At 34.7% G+C, this 19986-nt stretch overlaps 1 protein-coding gene across 1 annotated transcript; it reads right to left on the reverse strand.

Annotated features, from left to right (window-relative positions):
- Window positions 1–1779: 1779 nt before the first annotated feature.
- Window positions 1780–19955, reverse strand: mRpL32 (mitochondrial ribosomal protein L32). The gene is made up of 3 exons (XM_090405453.1): window positions 19760–19955; window positions 14984–15241; window positions 1780–2065 (listed from the first exon to the last, which is right to left on the reverse strand). The coding sequence occupies exons 1-3, from the start codon at window positions 19851–19853 to the stop codon at window positions 1800–1802; spliced, it is 618 nt and encodes a 205-aa protein (XP_090261579.1). The 5' UTR covers window positions 19854–19955; the 3' UTR covers window positions 1780–1799.
- Between the last annotated feature and the right edge of the window lie 31 nt (window positions 19956–19986).

Here is a 19986-nt window from a genome sequence, read left to right on the forward strand (position 1 = left end):
ATAAAGTTAAAGTCTTCCAGATCATCCTATACAGATTAGTCTCTTTTCTCTGTGTTGGGAAGCTCAATATATCCCATATCAGAAGCCATATGACATTTTGGTATGCGTGTTAAAGAGACCATGCAAGCTGTTGAAATGTTGATAACATTGCCTATACCAAATATAAAAGAATCCCTCCATCCTGCAACCTCTTATTTTGTCAACTACAGAAGTCTCATTGTCTATCATCTGTCCATCTGAAATTCTGTAATGCACACAGAACAGCCCACTGATTTCTTGCCCATCTATACTTGATCCATCCATATGGATCAAGAACTGACACCCGTGTTGGCTGTGCTGTTGTGTTTCCTGACATTACTATCTCCAACAAGATCCCACCTGATTGCAGTAACTATACAGAAGAGTTGCATTCCCAGCTTGCACTTGTGCATATAAAAGAAAACCACTACGAAAAGTGTGTAATTTATACAAACTCATTGAGCTCTTTACCGGCTATCTCCTCTCCTATATATATATATATATATATATATATATATATATATATATATAATACACATCTAGTGCTGTGTGAGGTATTACACCTGTTGTACAAAATGAAAACCCTTAATTTTGATGTTCAATTGTGCTGGATTCCCATTGACATTGGAATTAAGGGAAATGAGACTGCAGATGCAGCTGCTCATACTTTTTCAATGTGATCTTTAACAGTACCATATATACAGGCTACAGACACTTTATAAGATCAGAGCTGACTGCTCAATGGCACTCCTCATGGCAGAAAGCATTGACAAACAAATTACATGACATTAAGCCTGAAATAACATTAGCATTCTAGTCAACACAGAAAGAGAAGAGAAGTTGTTCTTGCTAGGCTCTGCATAAGTCACAGTCATCTTACACATTCTCATTTACTGAAAGCTGATGAACCTCCCACGTGTGAAAGATGCAACACACAACTTACTATTTGTCATGTTCTGGTGAAGTGCTGACACTTCACCAGAATATACAAAAGAGGAATGAGATTTTGACCTATCTAACCAAGCCATATATACTCAGGCAGATGTTACCAGACTCAGACAGATTGCAAGATGTTTTTAACCATCTACAAAGAATTCATTTGTACAAACACATTTGACTAATTCTGTTTATATGTAGTACCTATGTAGATACTGCATTGCTTAACTTAATTTTTGTACATACATATTACTTACTAATTTCTCTTTATTTATGTACTTCTCTAACCTTTGCTGTAATTTTATTTATAAGTGGATACTACACTGTTTAACTTCATTTTTGTATATACATATTATTTTTGTCTATTTATGTATTGCTGTAGCCTTTGCCCTTGTTTGTTGCTGTAGCTTTGCTGTAATTTTGTTTATATGTAGATACTACATTGCTAAACTTAATTTGTTCCTAAATTCTAATTTCTCTTTGACTATTTGTGTACTGTTGTAATCTTTGCTGTAATTTTATTTATATGTATACACTGCATTGCTTGGTACACTGCTGCTGCACTGCTATGTACATACTGCATCGTTTTTGTACATATATATAGTTTACTAGTTTGTTTTTGACTATTTATGTATTGCTGTAATCTTTACTATGGTGCAGAATAACCTTTGCTGTTCTTATGCCAATAAAGAATAAACCAACCAACCATATCAGTGCATCCTACTTTTGAGAAAGTAATCCATAAAATATAATAAATAAAGGTGTACCGAATGTCTCATTCTTAATTTTGTTACAAGGAAAAAGACATTTTATTCAGATCAGACATAAATCACATTCACTAAACTTTATTTTTTATCTTTTACAAGAGGTTCTAATTTACTTACATCTGTTTCAGGAACAGTTCTGTTTTCTTTAACTAACAAATTTTTAGTAAACCAAGGTGGTCTCTCTCGCTGCAGTTCCACAATTCTTTTTCCATTTGAAGAAAACAAAGGTGGATCATTTCTGTAAGTGACAGCTACATCATGTTCTACAGCATGTTGTTTAAATTCATCTAAAATAGCTTTTTGAATTTCTTCAGTCTCGTACTTTACTTTTTCATAACAATGTCCTATGGGAGGAAATATCCCTCATACATTTGAATTGCTATTAATAATCCATATCAAACATCATAAGTAAACTCTTTATATTAATACAATGATTTATACAACATTCAATCCCCTTAGTTTTGTAGGGTGATCAGCTGTTCAGAATAATTAGATGTTAGGTCAAGGATCAATATTTGTACGATACATAAAACTCCAAATAACTGATTTTCAAATATTAGGTCATAGCATGGAAAGATTAGGAAGTTGGATATCATGTAACTCACTGCGTGTGGAATTTCAAGTTTCACTTAAGATGTAAATATAAATAGTCATGAAGTTATAACCATTTAGATTTCAAAAGGTGATTTTTTTTAATGTGGCTCCCACCTATGAAAGGTTCTCATAAAACTATAGCACAATTACCATATTTTCCCATGTATAAGACGTCCCACATATAAGACGAACCCTACTTTTTCGAACCCAAAATTAAGAAATCAATATTTTAAACATAAAACAGAACACGTTTGATATTTTTTTAAATATTCAAAGTATATTTTGTAATTAGGTAATTTTTTAAGATACATACTAGGATGCATTTTTAGGGATGCATTTAAGATACATTTCTGGGCTAACTTGGTTCATGTTCTCATGACCAACTCTTCTCTTCTCATGAAGTTGAAGCACCATTTTGCCTTTCCTGTGAAATCAATACACATATCCCACTTTGGCACTGCTCTATAATCCAAGTCTTAAGCCTCTGCTCCAAGTTTGGCCATTTTGCTGGTTTTCCTCTTAAGGCCCTCTTCTTTTTTTGGCATCTTGAGTAATTGTTCTTCCTGTTTTCTCCACTGTCTAATCATACACTCAGTGGGAGGAGGTCCAAACTGTCTCTCTCTCTCTAAAGCTTTTCCATGTTCTTTTGCATAATTGATGACTTTTAACTTGAATTTTCAAGAATATGACAATCGTTTTTTATTTTTGGACATTTTTATGGGCTAGCGCTCTAAATATTGTTAATGCATTAACTTACCCCACCAACAAGTTGCAGATGTATGAATGCTTTCAGAGTTCTGAATGGTTTATTCAGAATCAGTTGTTAATGATGTCAATCGACAGAGTTGGCAAAGGCTAGTGATTGGCAGAAGCCTGTTCACAGAGACAAGGTACTGGCAGTTTCGCCACGCCAACTGCAGGTCTCTCAACCGGTTACCTCCCGTGTATAAGACAACCCCCAATTTTGGGTCTAAAAATTTCAGAAAAAAGTATCGTTTTATACAAGGAAAACTACGGTATGCTATAGTTTTACAAGAACTGAGGATGGACTAAGGATTATTTCTTATTTATTAATTTTATATTTTTAAAATTTCTTTTTTTACACAGTCTGGGAAACCCCTGTTCTGAAGACCAAACAGGAAGCTTTTCACACCACTTCAGGCCTCCAATAAGCAGGATAGTGGTCTCACACCAGATGAAGTACATCCCTTACTTAGAATTATTAGCTACCAGATTTACCCAAAAATGAAATCCAAAAGCTTTTATCAAATTTTCTTACTACAAAATTTTAACACAGATTCATGGAAATGTGCAGAAAGAGTTCTTCCTTATTGAACTCTTTTTTTGTTAAGTTTAAATAATCAGAGATGACTGGAATCATCATTTGGCAAAAAAATTCAGCAGATGAAAAACACTAATAATATCTCCAATTAGATTTATTAGCAAGAAAACTATGTTCTTGTTTGTACCTAGTCTAGCCATAAATACTGTTACAAATTAAACAGTGCATAAACCTTTAATCTATCAGTAAATCATTTACAACTTTCAGCACATACAAACCACATGTATAACTTTGGTTGGTATGCATACAGCAGCACTCAATGTTCAAAATGTCCCACTTTTGCCTTTACACATCCAAAGTCTGTGAAGTCACATATCAATAGAGGCACCCACACCATCCAACAGAAATGCTGCTGATGCTTGCCCCAAATTCACCTATAGGCTGGCGATGGCAGTATATCATTTCTTACAGGCTACACTCTGATACGCCAACCTGAATTTGAAGTCCAATGGATTCAAATCAGGACTTCCAGACAGCCAATCAGATGACAATATGTAATTGGATACATTCGCCTCTAATTACTGTTGCGTGATCCTCACCTTATGTGCTGGAACTGGGTCCTGTTGGAAGGTCCACTGTGAACCAAAGGTACCACAGGTTCCAGCATGGTGTCTTGATACACTTTGGCAGAGGTTTCGACCTCTTTCTCACAGAAATGCTTGGATATCCCCCCCCCCCAAAAAAAAACCATCACTGACACAGTGACGACATCTCTGAATCCTGGGTGCTATGGCACCATGCTGTGCGACCATTCGGGACACATACTCAATTGTTTTATCGATCAAAAAATCTTCTCATCTGTGAAGAGGTTATCACTGTGTCTGTTTTCACATACTGCCAGAGAGGTGCCTTTGATTTTATCACCCTCTGCCACATAAGTTGTAGTGTTAAGAAGTGTCCAGCAGAATGATGATATGCTCTCACCCCAAAGTCATCAGTTAGTAAATGCGACATTGTTCTCTTCAAAACTTTCATCTCTCGTAACATTACTTTCTGCATTCTCAAAGGATTACAGTGGAGCCTTCACAGCCCTCACAAACTGTTGCATCCTAATGCAGATATGTCTTCTATATCACTATAATGGTTAATAGTTTGATACACAAACATCCTACTGACCTGAGTGTTTTCACCATTCTGAAAATAGCAGGTGGCTGCATTCCAACCTTGTAAAATGCTATTACAGCTTCACAGTTCTCATAATCTCCCTGCTGCACATTAACCCATACAGCTCTCTCTCTCTCTCTCTCTCTACTGATACAGTGGGCAGCCAACATGAATGTTGGCTGCCCACAGTGTCACTAACAGAACTGGACTCATGCAATTCTGTGGGCAGCATGCAGAAGCTATAACAGTATTTATAGCGAGACTGCATATGGAAATGAAGTATTCTTCTTGCGCCAACATTTTATTAACTGTATTTTTTATTTATTCATTCTTTTTGTTCATTATATCTACAAAATGCTGGTCATCTACAGCACGGTCATGCCTTGGTCAGAGAATGTAGCCTATGCTTGACTGTGATATAAAATAAATAGCTGATGGACATGAGAGAGAGAGAGAGATCTTTTTATACAGAGAGAGAGATATAAAAAAATTGGAAAGGACAGAAGTCAAAAAAGAGAGGGTTGGAAATGAATCTCTTTTAAGAAATAAAGAAAAATGTAAGGAATGAATAGTAATATTCTGTGGATTCCATATATGTTCAAGTTCCTATTGAGAAGTTCATATATCTTCACTGTTGTAATTTTTGGTTTTTTTTGAGTGCAGATTAGATGGAAAGCTATTCTCTGTGAAACTGACAGTTGTCAAGTAAAAATGCTGGAACATTCCATATAGTTGTTTTTCTGCTTCAGTACTGAATAGTTGAGTTTTATGAAGTAAACTGTTAATGTTTTTAGTACTTGTTTTAAGTTGCAACTGAATATGCTTGAAGTAAGGTATATGTTGAGTACACAGATATGAGTAATCATTTTCTTGTGTGACTGTGTGCAAGAAAATTTGTTGCTGCTGTTTTCTTCAGTGAACTTAAGGATTAATCAAAAACTTGTGTCTCGATTTTCCAGAGCAAGATTTGCTAAGGTCTCTGTTATAACTAAGTCTCTGACTAAGATATATTAATTTCTGCCTTTGCAGGTATTTTGTATTTAATGCCAGAACACCCATGTTTTAAGATTTTGAATGTGAGTTAGTAAAAGAATCACTATTATTTTAATATACATTTTTATATTATATGTTGTTTATATATATATTATTAATAAAATATACAGAAAGAAAACTTAATTTCCATATAAGTAGCATAGTGAAACACCAATACATAGGCCTGGGGAAAGAACTTGTAAATTGGGGGAAAATATTAAATGGCTTAATCAATAATAAGATTAGTCAGTACAACAAAACAACCTTTAATAATTAACAGAAGTTTAAAAAAGTTGCCAAAACCAGGTGTTTTCTTATACTCTGTATATAAAATCTGAACCTTTGAATTCAGCAATGGTAAACATGAAGCGATCATCTAGCTCCTGCAGCAATGTATATTATGTAATGGTGTTATGTTAGACGCACGTACTATGGTCTAATAAGCTTTAGCATGCTAATATACTGATTATATTAGCATGTTAATATATTTTGTAAATAAATATTTGTATTTAATAAATGTATTCAGCAGGTCAAGCATATTAGTTTTTTATTTAAATCTTAATGAAATGAATTATATAAATTATATGAAATCAAAGACTGATATATAAATGTAACAAAAAATTTTACTGATCATCTTGAAGACATGGTTCATAAATTACAGTAAAGAAAAACCCGAGATGACTGCTATGCCTACATTACATTAATGTAGGTATAGCAATATGGACCATACATTGGAACCTGAGAACCTGTCAGTATAAAATTTGTGGTCATCTTATACAGCAAGTTTAGCATAAAATAAACATTTTGAAAAGAGATTTTAAAGAACATCTCATATGCCTAGTTGCCTTGTATGCCAGAATATATACAATAATTCTTAATGAAAAAATTCAATAATAGAAAAACACTTACATATTGAAAAATTAATATAATATTTAATGCTTGCAGAATTTTTGGCTACATTTCCTAGCAACTGTATTGCATACAGATGAAAAGAGATGCACAAATTAGAACATGTAAGCAAGTGATAATATATACTGTTTCACTGCAGCAGATAGCTCCATCTACAAATATTAGAATCCAAATAAATAAGTATTAATTCGTGAAATACGGAATGAGAAGTGTACCTTATGACGACCTCCCAAAATTGTGAAAGTTTAAGATAGTAGTTCTTGTTTAATTTCAGTCTGGGGATGTGGGCTTCGCAACTTTCTTTGTATAATCTTTCAAGTAAAAAATAACTTCTGTATAAAACTAGTTTTATTCCAGTGAATTCTATTTCTAGAAAATAAGGCATATTTGGCTAAACCAGACTTCTCAGACTCAAAGTAGAATATAACTTGATGTTCAAGACTGATTTGGGCTGAATGACCTAGCTGCTCATAATAACAAAGGCTGCATGAATAAAGGATTTGGTAAACTGTGAGAAAGAAAAAGATAGTTATCTTTTGGAGTCTAAAAAAAAGAATTTAACTTTTGAACTGGGTAGAAAGACAGCTCTAAGTTAATTTGACAAAGAAGCCTTGCATTTTCTCACTGACACTCCCTTTACACTTGGAATGATAATTCTAGAAACTTCAAGAAGAAGATATGGATGATGACCATAATTGTTAATAATTTCATCGATTATTTTGGTATTATATCCATTAGAAATGAAAGTTGCTCACACAAAGAGCAGTTCTTAAAGGAGAACAAAGTTCGTGTGCACAGTGAACCAAAGTTTTAATTACACCATATTTCTGACAAGAATAATAATGATGTGATGCAACATTAATGTGTTTTTCAGTATGTGTTGTTTTTCTATATAATTGCAAATTGCCATTAGGAACATGAAGATTATATTCTACTTCACAAGTCTGAGATGTCTAGTTTAAATGAATAATGTGAAGCACCTACTCGATTTTTGTTATGGTAATGGACTATTTATTACTATAATCATGTTCAAACATAAAAACATACACAAACTCACATGGAAAGACAATGCAAGAAATAAGATAGTTTTACTACATTTTGACTAGTCTGACCCCTATGTTTTCCCACTGGTTCAGGACACAGAATATGCAGAGAATTTGAAACTGGAAATGATCACCATTTAGTTTTGAGTAGAATAAAACTGAATTTCATATTGAAAAGAAGAGTGTGTAAGAAAGTTTTAAAGTGAATCAAAGTAGAGCAGCTTTCAGAGGTGAACTGTAGTCTCAAATACACGAACATCATTCAAGAAAAAAATGAGAGTTTGAAAACAAGAACCGAACCTTGGAGAATGGCAAAAATGATGAAAGCATTAATTGATTCAGCCAAAGAGGCATGTGGTGAGGTTGTCTGTAAGGATAAAAAAAAATCATAACTCCATGATGGACTCAGAAAAAAAAAGGCAGTCAAGAAAAAGAAGAAAGCATATGAAAAGTTCTTGGAAAGCAAGTCAGCTTGTTCTCTTAGAGAATATAGAGAAAAATGTAAAAAAGAAAACACTGTGTAAACAAATCATGGGAATACTTTGGTAAGAACAGAAAAATTAATATCAGGAAAGGTTGGCAAAATATTCTCGAGCCTATTGAAAAAGCTTAGAAACGGATTAAAGAGTACTGTAAATGGAATTAGATAAGATAATGGAGACATGAAAACTGAAGATAAAGTTATTATAGATGTTTGAAGTAATTACTTTAAAAAGATTGCTAAATGAAACAAGTATCAACACAGTGATAGAAAACACCATCAAAAAAACCTAAATGTGGAAAGGCAGCTGGAGTAGATGAAATTCAGCCAGAAATACTCAAATATAGAGGTATAAAAGTTTTACAGTGGCTGCATCGCATAATTCAGAAGGCCTGGTCATAGGGTCGGAATTCTGGATGATTGGAGCAGAGCTCTCATAGTAATGATCCATAAAAAGGCAAATAAAACTGAATACTGAATATGAAAATTACACAAATATTTCCTTACTAAGTTTTCCTGGTAAGATTTATGCAAGTATACTTGAGAAACAGCTAAGAAAAATTGTGGAAGTAAAGCTTGGTGAAGAACAAGCAGGATTTAGACCAAATAGAGGTTGTGAAAAGATCAGATTTTCAATTTAAGATAAACCAGTTGAGAAATCTTGGGAATATAACAAGGATATGTATTTAAGTTTTCTTAATCTGAAAACGGCAAGGTGTGCCAAGAGGAAAGCTCTTCAAAATGCTACAGTTATACGGTGTAAATAGAACATTATATCAAGCAATATATAGTCTCTATTTAAGCTGTAAGTCAGCCATTAGAATTGAAGAAGGTACAGGAAGATGGTTTGATGTTAAATCAGGTGTGCAACAAGTATGCACATTATCTCCACTGTTATTCATTATCTATATGGATCACATTATGAAGGAAAGTGATATAAATCGGATATAAAAAATTTGTGATGTTAATCATGGCTCTTTACTTTATGCAGGTAATGTTATACTTCTGAATAAATCCAGTAGAAGTCTAGTTATTCAATTTAATTCTCTGATTAAATTGAATAACTGTTGTTTAAAAATAAATTTGTAAAAAATTTGGTATGAAAATCAGCAATAAAATAACAAAGATGATGAAAGTAAGCTGAAACATTGAAAATATCAACTGATAATAAAACATCACATGTATACTGAAAGAACTTATAGAACAATTGAAATATTTCAGCTACTTAGGCACAATTTTCAGTCAAGATAATAAATTAAATATTGAAATAGACAACAGCAGTAGTAAAGCTAGTATGGTAGGCAGTTGGCTGAATAACTTTATATGGAATAAGAAAGAAATTAATCAAATCACTAAATTAGTGCTATACAAGACAGTGTTTAGACTAGTTTTAACATTGGATCTAAGAGCTGGATTAGAAATAAAACCCTTGATCAAAGACTTGAGACCTCTGATATGAGAGTTCTAAGAAAGATTAGTGAAGTGTACAGATTGCATTAATGGCTGTATCACATTAAAAATGAGGATTATCAGGAAAGAACTTGTCATTGTTAGCATTCAGGAATGTGTTAGTAAAACTAATCTCAGGTGGTATTGTCACTTAAACAGAATGAGAGAAGAAAGATTAGCAAAACAAGTGTTTTTGACCAGGTTGGCAGGAAAAAGACCCAGAGGTAGATGGATTGATGCAGAAAAAAAATGCCTTAAAACACAGAAATATAAGATCTGATAATGTTGGATTCTTAGCAGCTAACAGATTACTTTGGAAGAAAATGGATTGCAAGTTAGTAATGGTGTAACTTTTTCACATTGTACTATCATAATTATCCTGTATGTACCCTCAGGGGATGTACAGGATAATTTGGGCATTCATTGTCATTGGATGATGACAATGAATGCCCAAACATTTCTGCACTCTAAATGTGTGGATGATGCGAAGCTGGGAAGGATTATTAGTAACAGTGCAGATGCGGCAGCCCTGCAAGAGGATTTGAATAAGCTAGATAGATGGGCAAATGAATGGGGGTGTCGGTTTAATGCAGCAAAATGTAAGGTCTTGAGGTTTGGGAAACATCGATGGGACACTGCATACTCTATGGGAGGAGGAAGTAGGGGAGACAAGAGATCTGGGGTTGATGATTGATAGAAACCTGAAATTTAGGGGACATATTGCAAAGCTGGTAAAGATAACACAGAGGATTGCTGCAATAATGAGAAGGATGCTGACCTGCAGAGATTAATCAGTTATCATTGAGTTGTATAAGACCCTGATCAGACCACACTTGGACTATTGTTCTCAGATTTGGTCCCCAGGATTTGAAGGGGATAAATTAACTGTGGAAAGGGTACAAAGGCAGATAACAAAGATGGTTTCAGGACTGTACAATGATAGTTATGAGGATCGGCTGAGGGAATGTGGACTGCACAGTTTGGTGGATAGAAGAAGGAGAGGTGATATGATTGAGACTTTTAAACTGTTGAGAGGTGGTTACAGGGTTGACAGTGGGGAGTTCTTTTGCTTGGTTGAACAGCGGGAAGGAGTGATGACAAGAAGCCATCCCTGAAAGTTACGAAAGGAAACTGTGAGCAAGAGGGTGAGGAGTGGTTTCTTTGCATGGAGGGTGGTTGAACCATGGAATGCATTGCCTGATGGAGTGGTGGGAGCGAGAACAGTCAATGAGTTTAAGGAGTGGTATGATAGGCTTTGTGTTTCTTAGGGGAGGGGGACCTCCCCTTGATGAGTCTTGATAGACTTTGTGTTTCTTAGGAAGGACCTCCCACGATGAGTCTTTGACTCCATGGAGGCCTGAATAATAATAATAATAAATATCAAAGCAATGAGGTAGTTCAACTGCAGAAAATCAGACTTTGGAGATAAATAATCAAATGAGGTCAGAGCAGTTATCAGAGTTTAGAGAGCAATGAAGACAGCAAAGGAATGCAACAAAATAATATAGCAGAGAAATTTTGAGCAAAGCAGTCGAACGACATCCAAGAGTCTTCTGACTGATTCATTTCTAAACTTCAGTGCACAATTTGTTCTTTTCATTGGAACCCAACCTGCTCAATACTTGGATGGTCATTTCTTATTTCAAATTCCCTAATACTATTATATCTTGAACCAAGGTGAAGCTATTACTGTCAACAATAACATGGTCATTAGAATTTCACTTTCTGTATACACAGAAAGTAAAATCTTACCACATGAATTCATGCACATCAGTCTTCTGACTGATTCATTTCTAAACTTCAGTGCACAATTTGTTCTTTTCATTGGAACCCATCCTGCTCAATACTTGGATGGTCATTTCTTATTTCAAATTCCCTAATACTATTATATCTTGAACCAAGGTGAAGCTATTACTGTCAACAATAACATGGTCATTAGAATTTCACTTTCTGTATACACAGAAAGTAAAATCTTATCACATGAATTCATGCACATCTTTTTCTAATTTTACAAAATTTGTCTCAAATTCATGTCTATCTCCAACATGAACTAGTTTTTCCTTGATACTTGCTTTCTAATAACTCAAAAAAAAAAAAAAGTCCTCTACTTACTAAAACTCGTACTCTTACTAAAATCATTCATGGTAACATTAGGCACAAATAAGTCTCACTGTCTACAAATAAGTCTCATTTTATAGATTGCTTTACTTGAAATTGAATCGCATAAAGTTTATACTTAAGGTTTCTGTTGAATACTATATCAACTTATACCTTTTTCTGATCCTTAGTGCCTGAATAAATCGTTTTCTTCTTACTAAAAATGCGAATAATCAATTAAAAGAATAGAAATGATTTTTTCTGGTTCTTAAATTTTGCTAATTATTACAATGACATCTTCAGAGATGTGTTCAACAAAACAAAAAAGCCACTTTCAAAAGGAGTCATGCATTAAAAGGCAAGTCTCAGTCAGAGTTGCATTTACAGAACACACTATTAACATTAATATTATCATTATGGGCTACTCCATGGAGTCTTTAGACTCATCGAGGAAGGCACTAAACATCATGTCAAACACTATCCAACATTTGCAAATCAGTATCTATCATACTTTGCTTTGAACTCATTCACAGTCATGGCAACCACAACAGACTCTGGAAACCTATTCCACTCATTCACAACTCTATAAGCAAAAAATCTAGTCCTTACACCCCTGCTAACTACACTCTTGCTCAGTTTCCAAGGATAGCCATAGTTCCCCCATCTAGACCTGTAATGAAAAATTTCCTCTGTATTAATCTTGTAAAAACCCTTCAATAATTTGTATGTTTCAATTTATCATCCCTTTTCCACCTGTCAACCAATTTCTGTAACCCACAAATCTTCAACCTGTCATCATAAAGTTCATTCCACAGACCTGCTGCGATGTTGTTCACTTGCCTCCAGATCCTCTCCACATCCTCCTCCTCAATGCCAAGAAACCCAGGTGACTAAATCAGTGCGCTGTAGTCCAGATGGGATATTACCAAGGCTCTATAAAGAAGTATAATAACTTGCTTGTCTCTGCTCATCATAGTATTCTTCAGTAATCAAGTAATCAAATGAGATGCTTCAGCCACTTTTGCAATATGCCCTTTAAACTTTAACTCCCTATCCACTAACACCCCCCAAATCCCTGGCTTCATCAATTTTCTAAAGTACAGTTCCATGAGTGGTACACAGCTGGTAATCTTTTTGCTTCAAAATGCACAACCTTATATTTTGAGATATTAAACTGACATCCATTCTGTTTTGCTCAGACTGCCAGTCTATCGAAATCATCCTACAAAATTTTATCATCATCTGTATTAACTCTTGCTCTACCAAATTTTACATTATCAGCAAACAACTGAATAGTTCCTCTCATATCCTTTCCAATATTGTTAATGTACAAATAAAACAGTAGCAGCCCAGAACAGCTCCCTGTGGTATGCCACCAATTACAGGTCTTTTGTTGGACTGTACTCCTTAATAAACTACTTTTTGATAACTCTCAATCAATCGCTTTATTATTCACTTCACCATCTTTTAGAATTTCATGTGGTATCCTGTCAAAAGCTTCTGCAAAATCCAGCATTATCACTGTAAACCCATTACCTTTATTCAACTCAGCTGTAACTGTATTATAATACATGAGCAAGTTATTACTGAGGTACAACCTATTCTTCGCAAAACCATGATGCTTCCCCATTATAGTATCCTATTTTCTGTCTGTCCATTCCTGTATTTTGCTGTTGAACAACTTTTCCGATACTTTGACAATGACCCCTGGCATGCTGATTGGTTGGTAATTTGCTACATCAGTCTTGGAGCCTCCTTTATGCAATGGAACTATTTTCTCCTCTTTCCACACCCTTGGGACTTACTCAGAGTCAAAACTTAGAATAAATGTGGTCAAAGGCACTGCCAATTCCCCAGCAACTTCTTGTAAAACTCAAGCTGGTATACCATCTAATTCCATAGCTGTATTCACATCAAGGTTCAGTAAAATTCTATGCACTTCCAGTTATTTACCTCAGTTTCTATATAATCCTTTGTCTCTCTAGTTACTCCACCTGGATGATATACTCTTACAAAAGTCTTCACTTGGTAATTCTACTATTTTTCCTGATTCAGTTACCTCTCTACCATCAGCATTCATTAAAATCATTCCGCCAGAAACATTCTTCATTTTACTTGCAGAGTATTGAAAGAACTGTTTGGAATTATCTTTGGTCTGCACTGCTAATTTCCTTTCATACTCTGTTTTTGCCTTTCTTACACACTGGTTATCCTTCTGGCCTATGCTTTGTACTGCTCATGTTGCTGCTGGTCACCTTTCTCCTTGAATTGCCTCCACATTTTTTTTTCTTTTTTTTTGCAGCTCCAGATTTCCAGCTTAATGATGATATTCGTCCATTTATCTGCCACGTGATTTATTCTTTTGACTCTAGGTATGAAAGTGTGCTATTATTTTCCTCAAACACTTCTTTACAACTTCCCATGCACTATCAACTTATGCCAAAAGAACTAATGAATACCTTTTTAAAAATATATTACAAGATGATCTATACATCATATAATATCAGTGAAATTTTTAATTGTGACATTTCTCCGAATTTGATATTAGCATGCAATCTGATGATATACATCATTTAAAATAAATTAATAATTTATTTAATAATGAGAAGCTAGATATGTCAATTTATAGGTATTTGATGTAAAGTCTTCTGTATTCGTACATTCTATTTCAGCTGAACCAGCCTGGACAAACAGCACATATCAACAGCAAAGCACTTAGTAAACAGACAGAGAATGTTAATTTATCCTTGATTGTAGTCATAAAATGTCAAAAAGATAACATGAGTAACAGCTAAGTCATTTTAAGACCAACTTCAGACTACCATATGTCCAGCATTAGAGAGCACCATGAAAAGAGAGTTATTTTTTTCATTACAGTATTGTTTTATCATAGAGCCTTATATCTGATTTTTTTTTTCTTCTGAAGATTATGGTTTGAAATCCAGTGAAATATATCAGCAGCATAATAATTACTATCGTATTTCTTTTTGTTCTTATGTGGTGCTGTGAGTCAATACTATAAAAAGATAACATGAAAAATTTATTTTACATCTAAAATTTTCCCACCTTTTATTTAATTTTGATAACAAAATCTTTAAAAGGCAACACAAAGAAATTATCCCTAAATAACTATTTAAATATTAATTATTATATAAATATTAATGATTCACTAGAAACAAATTAAATTTTATTTGTTCTAAGAATGGCTTACCACAAACTGAATGAGCTAAATGATGGTGTCCACATACATCACAGATCAATATATTCCTTAATGGCTTCAACAGCTTATTTGGTGCAAGCTTTCGCAATAATCGCCGTTCTACTGATCGCCTTCTTTTGGGAGCAGCCCACAAAATGCCATCTTTAAGAGACTCAAGAAAAGATTCACTAGTTAAACATGAATTGTGATGATTAAATTCATCTGTATTTCCAATAGCTTCTGCAAATTCAGGGATTTCTTCAAACTGTTCTAAATTAAAGGGAGGAAAAATTATAGATGATAGTACTGAACCCCTATAAAGACACTATGTTTTTTCCTATACATGCTTACCCACGATAAAGTTTAATTTATAAATTAGGCACAGTAAGAGATTAACAGCAATAACTAATAATAAGATAGAACAATTATAACAATCTACTTGTAATAAAAGTTATGTGAATGTAATATTAGCAATACGTTTTCTTTTATTTATTTATTAATTATTTTATGAAATCGAGAACTTTCACCTTTTTTCACTTAAAAGGAAGAACTTTACAGCTTCTCTTTGCATATCCGAATTGCCAGCATCACTACTTTTGCACTTTGAGGCCATTATTAAGTAAAATAAGGGTTATTTGAACACAAGCACTGTGATACCGACAGTCGATTTAAACAAGAACTACTCAGAATGGCATGGAGGTCTCCGATAATAATAATAATTTATAGTCTAACCAATGTGTTCTACTGGCCAATTTGCTGGACAAAAAAATGAGTTTCAGGGAGGAAAAAACCATGAAACCACCATATGAGACCACCTAATTCACCTCTAGTTGAAAAGTCGTGATAAAGGTTCTTCACATCCAAGATGGGATTCAAATCCACATCTTTCCAACCAAAGAGCTTTGTCTATATAAAATGAGCTACAGAGGGTGCATGACAATGTTATATATATATATATATTGTATCCCACATATTATGTTAAAAATTGTGCCCCAGAACTAACACCTATTCTGTATCGCCTCTTCAATCCATCCTATTCAATTGGCACATACCATAAAACATGGAAACAGGTCCACATCCAGGCTATCCCAAAGAAAGTATCCTTGGATTTCGTAACTGTAATTCAAGGATAAGATGGTTAGCCTTATACCTATAAGTATTCATTTGTCTTTTGTAAATTGCATGTGTTCTATAAATTAAAGATGCCAAGAATTATATTCTTGGTTTAATCCTTTATCCAATTGTAAGCAAACATAGTTTGCACATGAAGTATCTTTAGGACTGGGCTACTTATATATAGAAGCTTATGACTTCACAACAATTGCCTTAGTGTCCCTTAATATAAATAAAGGATTAAACCAAGAATAAAAGTTCTTGGCATCTTTAATGTGTGTTATAGCATTTCAAATGATGAAATTTTTCATTATATGGAAGGCGGGGAGAGAACACGAGGGCATCCATTCTCAGTCAAGAAAGGGTTAAGAGCTAGGTTTTTCTCCCAGAGAGCAGTGAGTGAGTGGAATGATTTGCCCTTATGAGTAGTGAGTGCATCTAGTGTAAATGAATTTAAAGGAAGGTATGATAGCTGGGTTGGGTAATTTACAGCCTCCCTCGATGAGTCCTTGACTCCCTGGAGGTCTCCGATAATAATAATAATTTATAGTCTAACCAATGTGTTCTACTGGCCAGTTTGCTGGACAAAAAAATGAGTTTCAGGGAGGAAAAAACCATGAAACCACCATATGAGACCACCTAATTCACCTCTAGTTGAAAAGTCATGATAGAGGTTCTTCACATCCAAGATGGGATTCAAATCCACATCTTTCCAACCAAAGAGCTTTGTCTATACAAAATGAGCTACAGAGGGTGCATGACAATGTTATATATATATATATATATATATATATATATTGTATCCCACATATTATGTTAAAAATTGTGTCCCAGAACTAACACCTATTCTGTATCGCCTCTTCAATCCATCCTATTCAATTGGCACATACCATAAAACATGGAAACAGGTCCACATCCAGACTATCCCAAAGAAAGGTGATAAAAGTCAACCAACAAATTACCATCCAGTTGCTCTCACTTCAGTTCTCTCTCAAATTATGGAGAAGGTCACCAACAACCAACTCTTGAACCACCTAGAGACATACCATGTGATCAGTGACCAGCATTATGGATTCCGCTACTCATGATCTACAGCTGATCCTCTGGCCATAGAGAAATTTGGAGAAACTCATGTTGCTCTCAACATTTCAAAGGCATCTGATCTTTGGCATAAGGGCCTACTTAATAAATTGTCATTTTATGGTCTGCCTTCTTCACTCTGCAACTGGATCACCAACTTTCTTACTAGTCGCTCACTATATGTCATGGTAGATGGTTTACTCTCCTCAGACTTCCCCATGAATGCAGGATACTTCATGATTCTGTTCTTTCACCCACTCTCTTCCTCTTGTATACAAATGACCTGCTTTCACAGACTACAAAACCTATCCATAGCATTGCCAATGACAGTATATTCCATTCCTCCTTTTCATTCCACAAACCTTGTAGTGCTCAAGTATTAAAATCCTCAAGTAGAAGATCTACCATGACCATGGACCTGAACTCAGATCTCCTCACACGTGGAGCAAAAACAAAGGACAACCTTGTAAACCTCATTGCCACCAAAACTCAGTTTTGTCTGATCTCTGAAAAGAAAGAGCTTGCATTCCTCCCCCCGTACCTTCAGTAATGTTGAGATATCCAAACACGATAGAATTTCTCTTCTTGAACTGACCTGCACCTCTGATCTTTCTTGGCACAACCACATTTCAACTATAGCTTCTACATGCTCTGGGAATGTCAAGATCAACAGCACTAGTTCCTCCAAACCTTTCCATGGCATGTGTCCAGTGATGGTTGGTGTAAGCTAAGAGGTCAGCTGTGGATGTTAAATTGCAGAATCCACACTAGTAGTCACTGATTAACTGGTGGGCCTCTAAAGTAGTTGAGAAGTTGGCTATTGGTGACTTTCCTCATAATCATGGAAAGAACTGAGGTGAGAATGATTTGTCAGTAGTTTATGGTCGACTATTATCTCTCTTTTTTGGAAAAGGCTGATTATGAACAAATTTTCTGATTAGGCACCAATCGTAAATCCCCTCCATCACATGTTGTTTCAAGTAATTATCTCTCTCTCTCAAGTACATAAAGTGGAAAAACTAAAGTTATTGAAATCCATTATCACCCATGATGCATGTTAATAATAATTATGAATCGAGCCTTCAATAAAAAAAAATATATATATATATATATATGTGTGTGTGTGTGTGTGTGTGTGTGTGTATATATATGTGTATGTATGTATAAATAAATGATTAAGGTTAGTTCACTGCAGGCAAAAACTGCAAAACCAATGCCCCATACATTTTCATGCTGCATGATGGAATGAATAACAAAACAAGTGCCTTTAATACAAAACATCATACATCCCCTTCTTGGAGATGTGTTTTGGCATTAAGGGTAAATATTAAGATTAGTGATCAGAGCTTATGCCACCTTTACCACGAGTTGCCTTGGTCTTGCACTACCTGTAGGATCTGCTAGACTTGCATCACTTGCAGGTGCAAACTTGACTTGTTTATCTGTTTGCTTACTTGGGAAATGGAGTAAAACCAGGTTTAAAATTGCTTGGTATTTTTAACAAAACAAGTTAAGTCAATGAAGGAAAGATGTTTATGGCCAGTTGTACTGATTACTTACAGTATGCTAAGGACAACTAACTGCAGTTAGCATGCCTAGAAAGCTGAACTGAATGGTTCCAAAGGCACCTTAGGGTGTCTTCTGCAATGTCCACATCAGCATTCTATAGATTTTTGCAGTTGATAAACTAACCTTGACTCTCCCTCCCACCAAGTCAGTGAACCTCAGCATGCATTATTTCATTACTGCTTTGAAAAAATGACAAGTACTGTGCCACAAGAGCATAAACAAATAATGACAAACAATACACCCTTAGCAACTTTTTTTCTCACTTGCAGTATGGAAAAAATAAATAAAATTCGTATACAAACTTAATGCAATATATGAAAAATAAGTCATTTGCTAATATGAGTCTTGAAGGGAAAACAATAGTACTTATTATCTATTTCGAATTTTTGCAAAAATAAATAAAATACTAATATTAATAATTAATTTAAAATTGTCTTTTACTGCTACTACTAAACAAAAAAAAAAAAAAATTGGTAAAAATTATTAAATTATTTTAAGAACAAGAGGCTAGTCCAGAAATCTGTATAAGGTGGGTGTGAGCAAAGGGGGGGGGGGAGAAATACATTCTTTTGCAAGGAGAGTGATGGGTGATTGGAATGCATTGAGAGTGTGGCGAGTGCAGGGACAGTGAATGCATTTAAGGCGAGGTACGATAAGCTGTGCATATGAGAGTGGGCCCTCCCACGATGAGTCTCATGACTCCATGGAAATATGTTGATAATAATTATTGTTATTATTATAACAATGCATCTTGACTGGATAGGTATGAATTCCAGCCCCATCTGGGGCGAGAATAATCTTACAATATCTTTTCAACTAAATGTTAGCTGATAAGGTTAGTAGTTGGAAGGGGACCAATCGTTCGATGCTGTTGGCACACTCTCCCTCGATGAGTCTTTGGACTCCCTGGAGGTGTCAAATAATAATAATAATAATAACAAACCGGCAAGTTTACGCACGTGGTAAACAGATTCTGAACTGCTACGTAAATACAATACTACAGCAGGTCACTAAATCAAAACATACCACGGATGCTTAAAGGGAATATACGAAGCGAAGTGATAACTCGCAGAAATCTTCTTACAGAAAAATTAAATACCATAAGGGCTGCGTACCCCATCTTAGGCGAGGAACTTTAAAATAAATTATCTAAAACAAATGCTCCTACTAAACATCAATTGCAGTTTCGCGTTAATAATACAACCTTTCGTTCACTTTTTTGTAAGCAACTGTTGGGCGCCATCTAAGAAACG

The sequence above is a fragment of the Typopeltis vanoorti genome, chromosome 15 (assembly GCF_054136105.1).
Source record: "Typopeltis vanoorti isolate ZY-2024b chromosome 15, IOZ_Tvanoo_1.0, whole genome shotgun sequence".
In the NCBI taxonomy this organism is placed as follows: domain Eukaryota; kingdom Metazoa; phylum Arthropoda; class Arachnida; order Uropygi; family Thelyphonidae; genus Typopeltis; species Typopeltis vanoorti.

Coding starts and splice junctions, on each gene's coding strand:
- mRpL32 (XM_090405453.1), bottom strand. CDS start 19,853: ATGGGGTACGCAGCCCTTATGGTATTTAATTTTTCTGTAAGAAGATTT. Junction 15,242..19,759: donor ATTCCCTTTAAGCATCCGTG/GTATGTTTTGAT, acceptor CCTTTAATTTAG/AACAGTTTGAAGAAATCCCT. Junction 2,066..14,983: donor TTTAGCTCATTCAGTTTGTG/GTAAGCCATTCT, acceptor TTCCTCCCATAG/GACATTGTTATGAAAAAGTA.